This window comes from Pecten maximus, chromosome 13 (genome assembly GCF_902652985.1).
Source record: "Pecten maximus chromosome 13, xPecMax1.1, whole genome shotgun sequence".
Lineage (NCBI taxonomy): Eukaryota > Metazoa > Mollusca > Bivalvia > Pectinida > Pectinidae > Pecten > Pecten maximus.
In genome coordinates this window covers 27137097-27152183 of record NC_047027.1, presented here as the reverse complement: position 1 = coordinate 27152183, position 15087 = coordinate 27137097, and the positions used below count along the sequence as shown (strand labels likewise).

General features: G+C 33.7%; 1 protein-coding gene across 5 annotated transcripts; it reads left to right on the top strand.

Moving 5' to 3' along the window:
• Positions 1 to 5071: 5071 nt before the first annotated feature.
• LOC117340989 (PHD finger protein 14-like) lies at positions 5072 to 13259 on the top strand. Of its 5 annotated transcripts, none has more exons than XM_033902780.1 (7): positions 5100 to 5630; positions 6011 to 6037; positions 6437 to 6478; positions 7256 to 7324; positions 7570 to 8321; positions 8773 to 8793; positions 11355 to 13259. In XM_033902780.1, the coding sequence occupies exons 2-5, from the start codon at positions 6015 to 6017 to the stop codon at positions 8243 to 8245; spliced, it is 810 nt and encodes a 269-aa protein (XP_033758671.1). In that variant the 5' UTR covers positions 5100 to 5630; positions 6011 to 6014; the 3' UTR covers positions 8246 to 8321; positions 8773 to 8793; positions 11355 to 13259. The 5 variants fall into 5 exon arrangements, with proteins under 5 accessions (XP_033758673.1, XP_033758675.1, XP_033758672.1 ...); XM_033902785.1 differs by having other exon boundaries at positions 5433 to 5630; positions 7570 to 7735; XM_033902782.1 differs by lacking the exon at positions 7256 to 7324 and having other exon boundaries at positions 5072 to 5630.
• Positions 13260 to 15087: the final 1828 nt, after the last annotated feature.

Below are 15087 nucleotides of genomic sequence, written 5' to 3'. Positions count from 1 at the left end.
CATAGACTCAAATCGTTAACATAATAAAGTCCAGTTTACTGGCACAAAACTAGAAAAAAAGTCAATCTTACGAAGGCTGAGATTCTGTAAATGTGGATATTTTGGCTTGGTGTTAGTGTCTGATTTCAAAATACTTTTGATATTTTTTAGTGTTTTATAATATAAATATCTGTGGCAAACCAGTAAAATTACCTGAAAGATTTTTCATGCTTTAAATTTTCGATTGTATATATTTTTGTTTCGCAAATGCATCAATTTGTTTTGGTCATACGCGAAAATGTAAGTAATCTGAAATCAGGAAATTTGCAGTATATGAATACACAGAAAAATGAATATCCACATTTACACTGAATTGACATTATCCGGTCACGTAAGGGTACAACTACGTCGTATGGATTCTTGTACCTTTTGTTTAATATCGGTATCTTACACCAACATACCTGCATGCTTAACGCTTTATTCAGTTTATTCTCTTTACTAATTTTACGGGATATATTGGAATTGAAAACCATGAATTCGTTAAGAGTAGCATCTCATGGAAATTTATCTTAGTTGGCATTTTCGCCACATAATTTCTTATAGTATACAGATATATTTTACTATTTGATATGTATCGAATAGGCTTTGAAACCAACCAGAAATATTTAAAAGCACTTGTAAAAGATGTAGGAGCCATTCGAGCTTCCAGAACTCTGTAATTATTTACTTTTGATTTTCGTCATCAAGATCATTATATATGGTATCACTGTGGGTTGTTTCGTTTGTCTTGCACCGTGCGACTACAAAGGAGGGCATTATTTTATGAATATGTTCAGGTTATTTTTTTCATTTTATGGTGTGGAGACTATTTTGGTACATTGTTGCATGTTTAATATGCGGATGGCTTTTCTTGTTAATGCAGAGATCGTATAGAGTTTGGAGGTGACTAGTATGATCAGGTGCTCACTCCCTCCGGTATATCAATGTTTGCTTGTCGTGTCCTTCTCCTTCTCAAACGTAATGCTCATTCCATTAAATGTTATCATCAAGAATTGTTTTCATGTAAACAACATATCGCCAATCCGTAAAAACAGTATTAACCAAGAAGGAATTCACAGAATACTTCCATAAAATGACATAAAATGATGTCCAGGTAGTATTAGTACAAACAGGTTAACGTCACCCGAGAGACAGCCTCAAAGGAACTATTTCAAATCGCCTTTTTCCCGTCATCGTGCTAAATACTAAATGTCTATAAACATTTAGTATTTTCCTCTTCTTCTCAAAAACCCTTTAATCAATTGCAGAAATCTTCCATGGCCAAATGTTATCCAAAGCTGGGAATCATCGGTCCCTAATCCCCAGGTGGCTGAGGGCGGGGTGTGAATGGGTCAAATTCACTTAATCTTCTCTAGAATCAGATATAGTAGAATCCAATTCTCCCCCAGATCGAAAAATAGTCTCAAGATCTTGAATTTCATGCCTCGCATTCCCCTAGAGAGGAGGCAAACTTTACTCTAGTTCATATTAAGGCAGCATCGTTTTTTGAATAACCATTGGCCATAATCAAAATTGGTTAGATGATGTGCACATATTGGCCCTGACTGAGGTCAAAATAGGTCAAATTGACTGGAATATTTTAGAACTCAGGTGACCATGAAGGCCCATGGGCGTCTTGTATACAGTTGTGTAAAGCTAATGCCATACGTGGAGAAGGAATTGGTCAATGTAACGTGGTGAAGTCATGTTAAAGCGAGACCATTTTCTGTAGATATTATTGTCTGAAAGCTTTCATTTCACATGAATGTTTTGTACAAATCAAATCATCAGTATTTCATGATGTAGTAAATGTTCTCTGCCAGAGGTGTTCAGTCTACGCAATGTATGGACATATTGATCCAATGTCTGCGTTGATTAATTTATTGAATTTTTTTTTGGCAATACACGCCAAACTTGTATGATGTATTTTATGTATCCGGTGGATTTCGTTGTTTTTGTCAGATTCAAATTTTCTTTGGTTTCTTTGTTTCTATTTTACAAATTGTGTGAGCATGTGGCAGTGGTATGATTTTAAGGAGTATTATTTTCATTCGGAACTTTTTGTTCTATTAATCATCACATTTATTATCATAATATTGTCGAATGCAGTGTGGGTAAAACTTTATGTTACGCTTTTGGTTTATTTGACATAAATACGGCTCAGAGTATACAGATATGGACATGGTATCACCACTTTAGGCCCTCGTCATCACTGACGAACTCTAGAAGGGCGATACTGCAGCATTATGTAGTTAAACTCATTTTGACTATAATGAATCAACTCTGAATTTGTTTTTATAGTACTTTGTATTTCTTTATCGAGTTCGTACCAGTTATACGAATAAGTACATTAAACTCTAAAGAGAGTTCCCAATTTGGCGACCTTCCTTGCTATATCACGCTTCACACATAAGCATTGATTTTGTTTCCTTTTTGCTAATGTCAAGGTTAAAATTATTACCTGTAAACTATATATTTGTTAACATTTGCGGGACTCCGGTGACTTTTTCGTGGGTTTTAAACGTGTAATCATGCCTTGTTAACATTCTGCAGTTCTCACTTTACACTTCTGTTGAAAATTTAAATATTTGCTGTGTAGTTATTTTGGCTGTGTTATTTAATGACCGAGAATAATGTAAATTTAAAGCCCCCGCAAATATTACAAATTATATAGTAATTTATTAGTGCCCTGCCGGTAAAACCGAGGGACTTCATGTCTCCAAAATGGAGATTGTTTGCCTCGATTTAAGAAACAGTACATTTACATGGCAAAATATTCAAAAATATCTAAGTGGCGCGGCAACGCGATACGAGGGTTCCATTACGAGTACAACAGAATCGTACCGGTACAGCTGGTACGAACCCGATATAGGAATTGCTAATTTGGTGTTTGTAAAAATCAATGTAGTAACGATATAGGAATTGCTAATTTTGTGTTTGTAAAAATCAATGTAGTAACGATATAGGGATTGCTAATTTTGTGTTTGTAAAAATCAATGTAGTAACGCTTCTGTCCGTCGTATGTGTAAATCCATGAATTGTCCAGTATTACATTGTGTTCTACCATTGATGAATATGGCAAATAGCATCAACTCATTAACACCCCTTTTTGATTAGTAGTATTATAAGTGGTATATAACTGTTATATACATTATTATTGCTCCTCTGCAGTTATGTGGAACACCTCGGAGGTTTTGATTGGAAATAATTGTCATGTCTGACACATACAGCGATGTGTTGATAAGTTACGACAGGAAGTTGTTGTTACACCCTTTGTTTAAGTGTGAGGTCTATACATCACTGCTAACATTTCAGTATTTACTCTTAATATCGTGGTCGTATACCCAAATATCATTGCTGTGGTAACAGAATCATGTTACTCTCCATGGTGATATATGCGTGTATATCCTCTGCCTAGATATATTGTATATATGTTGTTGCTGTGGTGTTGTATCGCGTGAACAGATGTAAATTTTTGTGCTTGGAAAATATGTTCAATTATGGATGCACAGTTTGGTCAATATGGTAGCATTTATGTTGTGTCTGTAATCAAAAAGATTGGCGTAATAAAGATGTCAAAACCTTCATTTCTTGGTTCTCCATTTCATTAAAGGACACATTCAAAGACAAAAACAAAGACCGTCATGATATCTTAAAATAAGACAGTGGTTATTAAAAACACTTCTTCTAAGATATACAGGATAAAACGAGTTCAGTGTTGCCAGGATTGAGTATTTCATTAATGCATTGACATATTGACAGTATTTGCTGAGAAAATAAAACGAATGAATCTGTCGGACTGGTTTCGCAACATGGGTGATTTTTCACGAAATTTGAACTTTCTCTGAAAGCTGAATTCAAATAATATTTAGTGAAAGTTACTGAAGTCAGTTCTGTCGTATAATACCCCCAACTTGTATTTGACCGTATATAGCCACTTGACTGGTTTGGTAGATTATACATCGGTCTACATGTTTGACCCTTACAGCGATCAGATACGGAATAACACAAACGGCTTACCATAAACACATTTGTAATTTTGTCGACACATTTGAAGTGAGACAGCTAGAATAGTGTTTGTAAAGATAAACTGGTTACATGTTGTCACTGCTAGCCCACAGACGTAAAGAGGTCAGTCGGATTTATAGGGGACGAGGCAAAGTCTAACTGCTGCTCATTTCCAAAGACGGTTACTCGTGGAACTTTCCCTACAACGAAAAACTACAAAACAGCAAGACAATGAACAAAAGGAGTTTTGACATACCTTATTGATGATAAAAAAACTGAACTACTCAAATGATTTCTTTTTATCACCAACAAAATTTTCCTAGTCAGCGTAGGGTATCGAATCCTGTAAATGCACAATATGACACGTTTGTTTTCAAAGCTCTGGCATCTATATCGACCATAGACACCAAAAAAGACAGTTTAAAGCTTATATTAATATTCTCGACATATTTTTTTGTGATTTTTGAAAATTAAAATTGAGTTAGCATATGCTCACATAGACTGCAAATCGTTTTACTTACCAAAATGTAAATATATAGCAGTAATGGTACGATGTTATGCAACGAACAGCTTCCTAGATATTCCAATTCCCGAAGTGATGCTGACAGTGTAGACCGTGGCAACCCAATAAAAAAGCAGAAAAATTTCGATTACATATTCTATAAGTTTGATATTAATAGATGTATTCAGAGGATTCTTCTCTTGGTTTGTAAAATTAGATTCCAGACCGATTGTTCGGTTATCTATATAGAATTATTGAGGAGTTATGGCAATGTATCACTTATCGATATATCGTAATAAGTGGATACATGTATCTGTTCAAATGACACATCAATGCAATTATATTCCTGATTCAAATGCAGTCTTATTATCACCAAAAATAATTCAAACTGATTTGTTATCATTGCTGAAACGTATTAGTTCGTTAATCTATTTCACCAGAAGTTTTACATTATAACCACCCGAATTAAAACTATGCCGTTGATCTTTTTTGAAATATATTTCTTGTTTAGCTTTACTAACCTTTAATATTGTTCCTGTACTGGCCACCAAAGTATTTCCATTGGTTGTCAATTACATTTAGAATAAACTCAATTATCTCTACCAACTAAACTAATACATTTTTTGATGGTTCTCTAGATTTTAAGCAATTGTGCTAACACGATTGCTCATTAAATACACAAAATGCCTCTATACCTATAGTATAAGGTCTAACCAGTTATAACCAATAATCTATGCTATTTATTCAATATGACTTGGTTGTTGGTTCTGCTCCAGAAAAATGTACTTTTTTGGTGAACTTTCTCTGTCTTAAACATAATATAGTCGCGAATATTATCTTTTACCCAGTATATGATTGATTTACATACATTTAAGATTTGTGATATTGCATTTTTAAAGAAACATTTTCTAAGTTCGTCAGCAATTTGCATATTTCCTAACTAGCAACAGTAACGACTGAACACAAATTTATAACTAGATTTTATTATAAGTTACTGACAGGCATGACCTGTACTTTGTTTGTTCCTTACAGAGAAATCCAACGTGAGAGACAGGCCGGAAGGACAAGAAACGAATAAGGCGTCCTCTAACCTTACGTTTGAGTAAGTAATGAAATTCACTTTTGTCCATGTTACATTGACCCGGGGGAGAGGGGGCAGGCCGAATAGGGGATATATAGCAAATTCTTCAAAATCCTTCTTATGTTGGAATGACGTGATCTGTCAACACTTGGCCTGAAGCGTCTTTGGATGACGGCGATCCAAATTTGTATTAAAACGGTTAGTCTGAGAGATGGGGGCCACTAGGGGAAATATAACACATTCTTTAAAATCCTACTTCTGTTCAGATGAGTTTCTCCACATTTACTGAATTATCCAGGTAAGCGAACAGGCCCTATGGGCCTCTTGTTTCATAATACATGTATTTGGTATCAGTTATTATTCAGTTTTACGTATTGATTTGCTTTGTACAATACTTTCAGGAGAATGACAACTGCAAGATCTACTGGGTAAATATTTCACAAAATGTCAAAAGTGATTTTAGAAAGTATTAAGTCTGCACTTGATTTTAAAACACGGTGTATCTGTCTTTTTAATTGAAAGAAATGTCGATCTTAAAGTCAATAACTATCCAGTGTAAAATTGTGTTACCGAGATATCCCGACGCGTCTTTTGAGGAATAACTTCAGATACGATAGGAACAGCTTTCTGTCTCAAATTTCTTTATTCGCAAATTCTGTATGTTTAATTGTTCTTTTTTCTGGGTTTATATCATTTCACACGTATTATGTTTCCTTTGATTTACGTTTACTATTGCTTGAGCTGGTGTGTAAAATGCTTCAGTGCTTGGTTGTGTTGTTTGCATTTGCTTAATATTTGCTTCTGCTACTTTACTCAAAACTATGCAGTCGAAAACGAAAGAAAAGGAGAAATAAAAAGCAAGCTATGGAGTAAGTATTTATGGTATAAAATTATGATGATTATACCATGAACTAGTTTTAACCCCTCACAGATCTGCACTCATTCCAATTCAAATGTAATTGCCGAATTACTGAAAGTTTCCGTACTCGCTTACACTGACTAACAGATATTTGAAATAGTTTTACTAACAAAATGTTTTCTTAAATAACCTTTTTTACAAACTTTCTTCGCGACGAACATTTGGGGTTATAGCGCTTGGTCGAAATTTAGGGGCGGGGTAAACGCAACAGCAAAACAAGAAAGCACAAATTGTGTTTATTTCAACAATTAATCATATTTGGTTAGACTTAATAGATATCACACCATAAATACATGTAATTGTGCATTTCTTTATTTCTGAACACATATCAAGCATCATCTGAATAATATTTATAAAATTATGAATTTATAAACAAGATAAGAAAATCAATTTGAAGTAGTATTACTTGTTATTGACGAAGTGAAACATCCCTAAACGTCTGTTAGTAGTTATGACGTAACAGTTTTAGGCGGGCATCGTAAATATCGGTAACTAAAGAATCTAAAGACATTAATTTAACACGACTAATGCTTTATTTACCTCCTGCATGTCTATACATATCTGCACCTCGTATAGGATCACGTATTTATGTGTGGTTGTGTTTAATACAGACGTTCGTTTTTAAACTGAAAAGAAAGATATAACTTTGTTAATAGTAAAATAATTTATTTCAGCCGCAATGCCTACAGCTTTATATAGCAGCTTGTATCCTTTCTGTTTGATTTAGAAGTCCAACTTCTGCGAGTAAAATCAGGACAAGATTGGCGAACAACAAAGTTAGCGATTCCAATGAAAGGTGGTTAACATTTTGCATTGATTTGCTAGTCTCTTTTGTATCCATAATAGTGATAGATCCAGAGACATATATACATATATGTGTATATGTCTCTGATAGATCAAACTATTTGATCAACATTTTTAATAGTTTATTTGAAATTTAGATCATAAACCTATTGTTATTCCCACTGCCTTCTAATATGATAAACAAGACTGACTCCTACTTAGGCTTAGTTTATATTTAAGACTTGATTTTATTTACAGTGACGGGGAAAAATCAACTCCCAGAGGAGGACACCTAGAGTTGGTACCACGTGATCGGAAACTGCCACCACTGGAGAGAACCAGTGAACAGGAAAACACGGAAGTAAAGAGATTAAAAAAGAAGAAACAAAAGAAAAACAAAAAGCAGAAGGACGAAAATGAACAGGTAAAGACCAATGACATAGATAATACTGCTCCTTTACCGAATCAAGTTGCCGAGAGCTCTTCTCATTCCGGTAACATGGTTACGTTAATAGTTTCAGCGTCCAATAAGCCAGAACTTACAGACCAGGAACCAGATAGTCAGCCTGGCATTGTAGATGTGACTACATCTGAGAATATAGAACAAAAGCCAAATATGGAACCTGGAAATTATTCGAGATTGAGTGTTGGCCCTAACACGCAGCCAAGTGAGGAAACACAAGAAATTTCAGACGCCAAAACGACAAGTGATACTAACACCGAAACTGAAACTGATTCTGCTGTGGAAAAGAAGGAACGAGAAGGGCTGAATTATGGTGCTAGCTCACGACAGAGTTCCGAGGGCAATACGCAAACCAATACCGAAACTGAAAATGGACATGAGACTCCCGAGAAAAAGTCGCACGGATTAAAAGATGGTGAAATGAATGATAATACTAACGATAACGCTTCTGACAGCGTGACGATATTTTAGAAGGACAGAACAATGTTGTCTATACTTTGCAAGCAGACAATGACAGTCCATCATCATTAACGTCGATGTGCCTGCGGTAAAGATTATAATTGGAAAAATCTATATGAAAGCATTTTGGAAATGTGTTGCAAAGAAATGTGAATGATAGACATGGACTAACTACTATAAGACAACCAATTGATCTTTGCTCTTTTCCTATTATTCCTTGATTTAATCATGAAGTTTTATTCTTTAAACAATATTAACAGAAATTATGCTCATCATTGTTTTAGAGGGAAAATGAATTATGATTTAATCATGAAGTTTTATTCTTTAAACAATATTAACAGAAATTATGCTCATCATTGTTTTAGAGGGAAAATGAATTATTAGTATCGCTATACAATAAGAAAATTGAACAGAGTACGTAACCGAGCTATTGAGTTATCTGATAATAATTGTTTATGTAAAGACTTGTCTTCTCATGTTTTTCATATTCCTGTTTGTTTCTATTATCCGTGATGATTTGTGATCTGTTTTCTTTACAGCAAGAAAATGATGATGAATAGGTATATCTGCACGTCCCTATCCGTATAGTTAGCTATCAAAAACATATAGCTTTTGTTTATCAACTACAAACCTGCTTAATGTATATTTATTATATCACATAGCACGAGCATATAGCTAGATAAATAGAGCTTACGCAATGAATGGTTGTTGTATATGTTATTTCTTTTACTCAAGTTAGTTAGTTTTTCAAACGTTACAAAAACGCAAGCTTTAGCGAAAAAAAAATAACAAGAGTGAAAGAAATACCATATACAACAACCACGAGTTTGTGTGACCTGTTTCTACCACAATAGAAAAGCTATTCTGAGGACGAACTCGCCTGTTTTGTGTCAACATGTGTTCTTTTCACAATATCAGTTGTGGTGTAAGGATATGACCTAGTTTTAAATGCCGCTAATTGATATGCAAAACTGACAAATTCGGAAATGTATGGAAATATAACAATTCATTCCAAATCATAACAAAATAAGGAGTAGGTTTTCTCTTTCAAAGCAATAAATTGATAATTATATTTTCAAGAATATAACGAAACAGCTGCGAACTACTTCTGGTGCGCTATCATTTCCAGGACATCGTGAAGCGGCCTTTAAGTGTTAGCCAATTAAATTGCATTGAACCACGTGATTAAAAAGTAGTACCGGTCAAAGGTCACCGTGTCAACCAATAAAAATGCATTTCGAGTTTATTCCACCTGTGATATAAACTGAATATTATTCAACAGTTGTAATATTTTTCCGTGCCTTGGGAGTTGAATAACACCCACCTATTGTGGTAGAAATAGCTAGTGCATAACCAATATCACTTGTAAATGTGATTTCACTGTTTACCACACACCCTCAATATAATTTAATTCCGACCCACAAACTCCCTTGATATGATTTCACTCCTATTCACACTCATTTTCAATATGATTTCACTCCTTCCCACACTCACCCTCAATATGATTTCACTGTTAACCACACACCCAGTATGTAACATATATTTTATCACTTTAGTATAAACTCTGTAGATTAGGCTTTAAGGGTGTTGGGCAACAAGTTCATCTGTTTGTACTAGTATGCATGAAGATATATACAAATATTGTTTTTAAAATGTCCTGGCCTGGTGAGCTTACCGTTGTCGTCTTTGTGGTTATGGAAATATTGTATAATGCTTCTTATATGTAACATGCACATACAGCACTGCTGTATGTATATTGTTTCAGCATGGTGCTTTTATCTCAAAAGCCGTAATCATCAATATAGGCTACGATAGCATACATGGAATATATTAAGACAAATACTGTTAAAACTCAAACCTTTCTAAGGAATAGCACTTTTAGGCGCAATGTATTAAATTAAACTTTCCTTACATTACGAAAATTGAAGGGTCCTCAACTGTGTTTTTTAAAGAATTAAGTCGGGGCAAATTAAATAGCATAACAATTCGGTAGGTTCTACAAGAATGGATATGTTACAACTCGCAAAGGGAACTCAGCGCGGACTGTCGCATCCACATGACACGACTCAGCTTTCTTCGTGTAGTATTTTTCATCAACACTAACCGAGGTAAAGATCCTTCTTTGAGGTATAAGCTCGTGTATCGCTAATTATAAAAAAAGAAATCATATGTTAATAGACAGGTTGTCCCTAAGGTAGGTTTGACTACGATTTAGAGATGTGGTCAATAAGGCAGATTTGACTGTTCTTTAGAAATGTGGTCCCTAAGGCAGGTTTGACTGTACTTTAGAAATGTGGTCCCTAAGGCAGGTTTGACACTACTTTAGAAATGTGGTCCCTAAGGCAGATTTGACTTAAGTTATAGACAGGTGGTATCTATGGCAGATTTAGCTAGTTATTGACATGTGGTCGCCTAGACAGGTTTGAAATTATAAACAGGTGGCCTCTAAGGCAGGTTTGACTAGGTATAGACAGGTGGTCTCTAAGGCATGTTTGACTGTATGTATAGATAGGTGGTCTTTAAGGCAGGTTTGACTAGGTATAGACAGGTGGTCTTTAAGGCAGGTTTGACTGTATTTATAGATAGGTGGTCTTTAAGGCAGGTTTGACTGTTGGTATATATAGATGGTCTCTAAGGCAGGTTTGACTGTAGTTATATACACTAGGTATCTAAGGAAGGTTTGAAGTCATAGACAGGTCGTCTCTTGCCTGTAACCCAATGTGATAAAGATACAATCATTATCATTAATCATTAAGTTTAAATTGCTTGTATATATTTCACAATGCTAGTATTGCGCTAGATGCTTTGGACTCTTTGGTGAAATTGATGTACTTCTATTGCATGTGTCAATCTTACTTTTAAAATTATAGCAGCGTATTCAATTAAATTATATCAATAATTTCTTCTTCTTTTTTTATCTATATCGCAAACTCGACTTTTTTATAAGAATATATTTGTATTTTTATGGTTTTCATCATCTTCTGTTTTAGACAACATAACATATTGATATAATCAAATATCTTTAATATTACATATCTAATTTACATTATCAATGTTAAATCATTTAGAGAGAAGATGATACCATGTTGTAATGAAAGAAATGACACTTATTCAATTTCAGTTGGATCCTAGTAACGTAGCAGCAGATGGAGGAACAACTTTAATATCGTCAGTATTTTTATACAGAGTATTGGGAACAGCAATCCTTTGTAATATTTTACCAAGTATTTTCAGTATTCCGGCCATATTTAATACAATACCTTCTGTATATGGACTCTTAATGTTTTGTACGGGTATAAAATGAGGCTCTTTTACTCATTAATCCGGACATTGGTCGTCTGGAACTCATTTTTGAGTCCTGGTACATTATGGTAGCAATATAAAGCATTCGTCAGGATAAAGGAAAAGTGCTTTGTACTTGAATACTGGTGATCATATAATTGTATGCCATTCTTTTGTTCAACGTATACTACCTTACCTTATACTTAGTTATATGTATTGTTTTCTTCCTAAACATTATTTCAGGATCTGTTTTATGGTTTGGTATAAAAATGATATAATCCGTCCATATTTTTACAAAATTGCAGCTTCTTGAAGTACATTTTGTAAGTACTATAAAATAAAACATGTATATCTATATTGTACATACAAAGAATCTTAAACATGTATATCTATATTGTACATACAAAGAATCTAAAACATGTATATCTATATTGTACATACAAAGAATCTTGTTAGAGATAATTGTTTACTCATTGTTGGTAAAAAAAAGTGCATGTTTAGGTTCCATTGTCTGTGTCACGTGTAACTGTTCAGTCCACCATGCTATGATGGCTGGCTATACAAATCGCCCTACGTCAGTGGTCAGTAGTACCCCCTCCACCTGTACATGATCCTGATTCTATTTCTTGAGAATTACTGGGAGGATAATCCTCACAGTTCACATGTAGGTTCTTCTTGGTCTATACTTGTGCCCTTTCAATTTAACTCTAATCTGGAAAATGTTATGGCCGACAGTCGGCCATCGTGGGTTTTGACGTTGAATATTGTTCTCGCTATGTCTTGAAAAAGTGGTGGAAGGATATTTCTTAACTTCAAATGTAGGTTTCTGTTAGTCTCAGTAAGGCCTCTTCCATTTCAGTTCTGATTTGGAAATCAAAACAAAAGACACGTAACAATCCAAGATTTTAACAGTTGAAGTTTGTTATCGCTTTTTCTCAGAAAGTTCTTCTTACATTTTTTTTTAGATTTTATATTGTATAAACGTTTTCCTTGTTATCAACGTATTTAGGGGAAGAGAGCAAAGAATGGTAAATTAGAGAAATTATCAGTCTTACGAAGAACAATAAAGCCCATTCAATGGTGGGCGCCAAAATACCTCTGGGATCTATTGTTTGTGACAGTCCTCGTGTCACAATCACCTGTAACGTTTTTTGTGATAGTCACGTGCCTATCACGTGCCTATTTTGACTAGCTGTTGTGAAACATGTTTTCTATCTGATGTAAATATTGAAATAAGCTTTCAGTAATATTACTGAATTATGTCTTAACATTTCCAAAAATGATTTCATTCTTTATATTTCGTGGAGTCATTACGATCATCCAATTTTCGGAAATAAATCCATATTTTTTACGTTTCTGCTTTTCGGCCTTCGTCAGGCAAAGGCCATTGATCATTACTCTGAAAATTCCGATTTCGTTCATATACCGTGGACAACTTATAGAACTACCCAATTATTATAATTCCGTCCTTTACTAATTGAGATTTTCATGGATTTTAAATCACTGTCATTTTGTACAAATGCCATTTTCATTTTTGTACATGTACATTGTTTCTTAAATGTAAAACGCTTTTAGGAAAAGTTGAAAATGACGTCAATGTCTGTATTCTTTAATCAAGCAGATAGCTAAAGAGTTGTTTGTATTCATTAAATGTCAAAATTACTAAATCTATCAAATAAAATGTTTTGGTCATGCTCATTTCGAGTATTGAAATAATATAGGCCTTGCTTCAATCTAAAAAAAAGGACGTTTATATAGGAATAGGAATAAGATTGACGCAGATATTAGCATTGCATCAGAAATTGATATGTGAGAAAGTAAAATGGTATTTAATTATATATTAATGTTTTCGTATTGTGATCAATTATCATAGATAAGTTATGTTTTTTTTGGTTTTTTTTACCAACTACACAGAACGAATGTTCAGGTAATCTTCCTGTCATGTTACTTGCCATATTTATTCATTATTGTATCTAGCAGTGTGAACGTCAATTTGAAATAACTTTTCATAAGGCTGTTTTAACTTAATGGCAAATGCCTTCGTTAAGCTAGGTGATGCTAGCTCATGTTAACATTTCTGAATACATTTGTAAATATCATCATTATCAAGTCTAATCATCCTGTATTGTCAATAGACAGTATGTTGTTTTGTCTCAATTTTCTGACAAGCTACGTCTGGACTTAATGGGTCTTAGTTCTCATAGCCGGAAAAGCAAATGACTTATTTAAAATAGTTTATTGGAAACAACTCAAATATACCATTGTCTAGAGTACCATAGGATTTGATAATACATGAAACGTTCCTTTGTCTAGTGGTGTGAAATCATATCCAGTCAGACTGGTTTCGTTGTTTTTTCCATTTTCTGTATGACGAACAGTGCCATATACAATGTTTGTTGTGATATACACCAGCGTAACTTTAGTATATTCCCTTATTTTGATGTGTATGACTTACTAATGATTATATACAAATTCATAACATGAACTTTGTTAATGCTTGTAACTTATTGATTATGTATGTAAATAGATGTATATAGTTTACTATAACTCGTGGTGGGTTTTGGGGTGTTGTCGAGAAATTGGGTAATTAAGCCACTTGTAATTGAATTTCAAGTTTTTTATTGCATGGTTAAAGTACTTCAAATATGCTTATATTTATAAATATATTTTCAAAACCGTGATTTAAGCTATGTTGACTAACAACTGCTAGTCAGGATATTCTGTTTCAATCATTCCGGTTAGAATATCATTTGTATGTGCCAATTCTAAACAGGAAAACTAAAAATTGGTTCAGTTTCAGAATATTCTTTTGAATTAAGAAATATTACAAATAAATCAAACAGAAATGTGTTTCTACATCAGCATCTGAAATGTGAGATGAAGTAATCAAGTATTGTCTTTGATTAATGTTTCTGTGTCATTATAGATATGTAAGCAAGTGCCTGGTTTTAAATTGACTTTCATGGAATATATTTTATATAAACTGTGTTTATTTTAAACATCAACTTTTTATTATATGTTATAAATTTGATGAATTAAACATATTTGTATTGCCATAAATCAAAGCTAAAAGGATTGAGCACAAGTTATACCAACATTATTAAAGCCCTTTCGTTATCCGTTTACATCATCATATAATCTGAAAATGCTGTTAAAGGTTTTTTTCTATGTTTAAACAGCGTATAGATTTCATTTTGAATGATAGGTTCTTTTCAGAAGCGACTATGAAACCTTCAAAATTTACCAAAGGTCATTAACTTAAAATACTAAAGAGCTTTTTCATAATAGAAGATAATTCTTCTCGTGAGCGATGGTGAAACCTCCAAAATTTGTCAAAAGTTATTAACTAAAGTACATAGAAGAAAATATGACCTTATGAATATGACTTTTATACATTAAATATTTTATGTGTATTATATATAGTGTAACTATATTAGTCATTGCTTATATGAGTGTGCTCGATTATTTCACTCTTTTACGCCCAAATGTACATTTACGTCCCAACATGTGATAAGTCAAAGGACGCATTATTGATTACGTCACAGTGCTTTTGCATGACGTCATTGGAAGAT

Coding starts and splice junctions, on each gene's coding strand:
- LOC117340989 (XM_033902780.1), top strand. CDS start 6,015: ATGACAACTGCAAGATCTACTGG. Junction 6,038..6,436: donor ACAACTGCAAGATCTACTGG/GTAAATATTTCA, acceptor AAAACTATGCAG/TCGAAAACGAAAGAAAAGGA. Junction 7,325..7,569: donor GTTAGCGATTCCAATGAAAG/GTGGTTAACATT, acceptor TTTTATTTACAG/TGACGGGGAAAAATCAACTC.